The sequence below is a fragment of the Atta colombica genome, unplaced genomic scaffold (genome assembly GCF_001594045.1).
Source record: "Atta colombica isolate Treedump-2 unplaced genomic scaffold, Acol1.0 scaffold10, whole genome shotgun sequence".
In the NCBI taxonomy this organism is placed as follows: domain Eukaryota; kingdom Metazoa; phylum Arthropoda; class Insecta; order Hymenoptera; family Formicidae; genus Atta; species Atta colombica.
Window position 1 is genome coordinate 234,161 of NW_017259184.1, and position 1,094 is coordinate 235,254.

Genomic DNA, 1,094 nt, shown 5'->3' on the forward strand with positions numbered 1-1,094 from the left:
TTAGTTTTTTTAAAATAAATAAAATCATAGCTTGTAATAACCATAAGCTTTTTTCGCTTCATTTATAAAAGTGCTTCTCGTATGTTCATCCAATTCTTTAAAACTATCTGTGTTGACTACATCTACATTGTTTTCTATAAAGAATTCAAAACAATATTCCTGCACTATCTGAAAATTATGCGGAGAGAATACATATAAATATTATTAAAATACAGTGTTCATTTGTATTGAAGATATAAATAAATAAATAAGAAATAAAGATACATTTTTGCAGTTAATGAATTCTAAAGCAATACTAAAAATAAAAAAATTGTTCAACGATATTTTCGGAACTAATCTCTAACCTAAAATTCATAAATGACAAAAAATTTGAAAAAATTCTACATTTAAAACAAAAATAAAAACAAATTGCAATCGAATTAAATACTAATCCATCAATTTCATTATAGAATATAGATCATGATACTTTCCTCTAGAAAAGAAAGTAATAAGAAATAAAAGGAAAATTCGATCAAATAACCTTGTTATTATACGTTTGCGCTGTTCTATAAACAGAGATTATATTTTCTTTAGTTATTTCTTCCTTTATTTTCTTATAGCAACTTTTTAGCAAATGAATGTCTTTGAACTTTTCAGCCATTATTAAGAGATCTGCAATGAAATGATTTTAATCGTGAACTTTAAACAAGTATATAACTGTACGTATTTAACTGAAATTCACCAAATTTCTTGTCCAAAGATACAAGATCAATGTCGCCGGTATATATATATTTAAAATAGGTGTAGACCGTGACATATGAAAACTGATCGAGTCTGATAACGCTATAAGGAGAAGCATACGAATCAAATATAAAATATTTTTTTAATAAGAATAATAATAATAATTCTTAATAAAAATAACATTTACATATTTTCACAATACTCACTCTTGATCGTCTTCGGACGTTACAAATCGAGCTATCTCTCTGAAATATGAAGAATAAGTTTGTAACACAAATTTATTGACATAAATAGATCGCAGTCCGACTTTTATCACAAGATCAGTGGGAATCTGCATCAGAGATATAAAAAAAAAAACACGTGTGAGATAAAGA

General features: G+C 25.7%; 1 protein-coding gene across 1 annotated transcript in view; it reads right to left on the reverse strand.

Annotated features, from left to right (window-relative positions):
- Positions 1-24: 24 nt before the first annotated feature.
- Positions 25-1,094, reverse strand: part of LOC108684265 (kelch-like protein 24) — a 1,764-nt gene continuing 694 nt past the window's right edge. The window contains exons 2-5 of the mRNA XM_018188502.1: positions 927-1,051; positions 722-822; positions 521-651; positions 25-168 (exon numbers count right to left, since the gene is read on the reverse strand). Coding sequence (XP_018043991.1) covers positions 25-168; positions 521-651; positions 722-822; positions 927-1,051 — 501 coding nt within the window. The remainder of the gene's footprint in view (positions 169-520; positions 652-721; positions 823-926; positions 1,052-1,094) is intronic.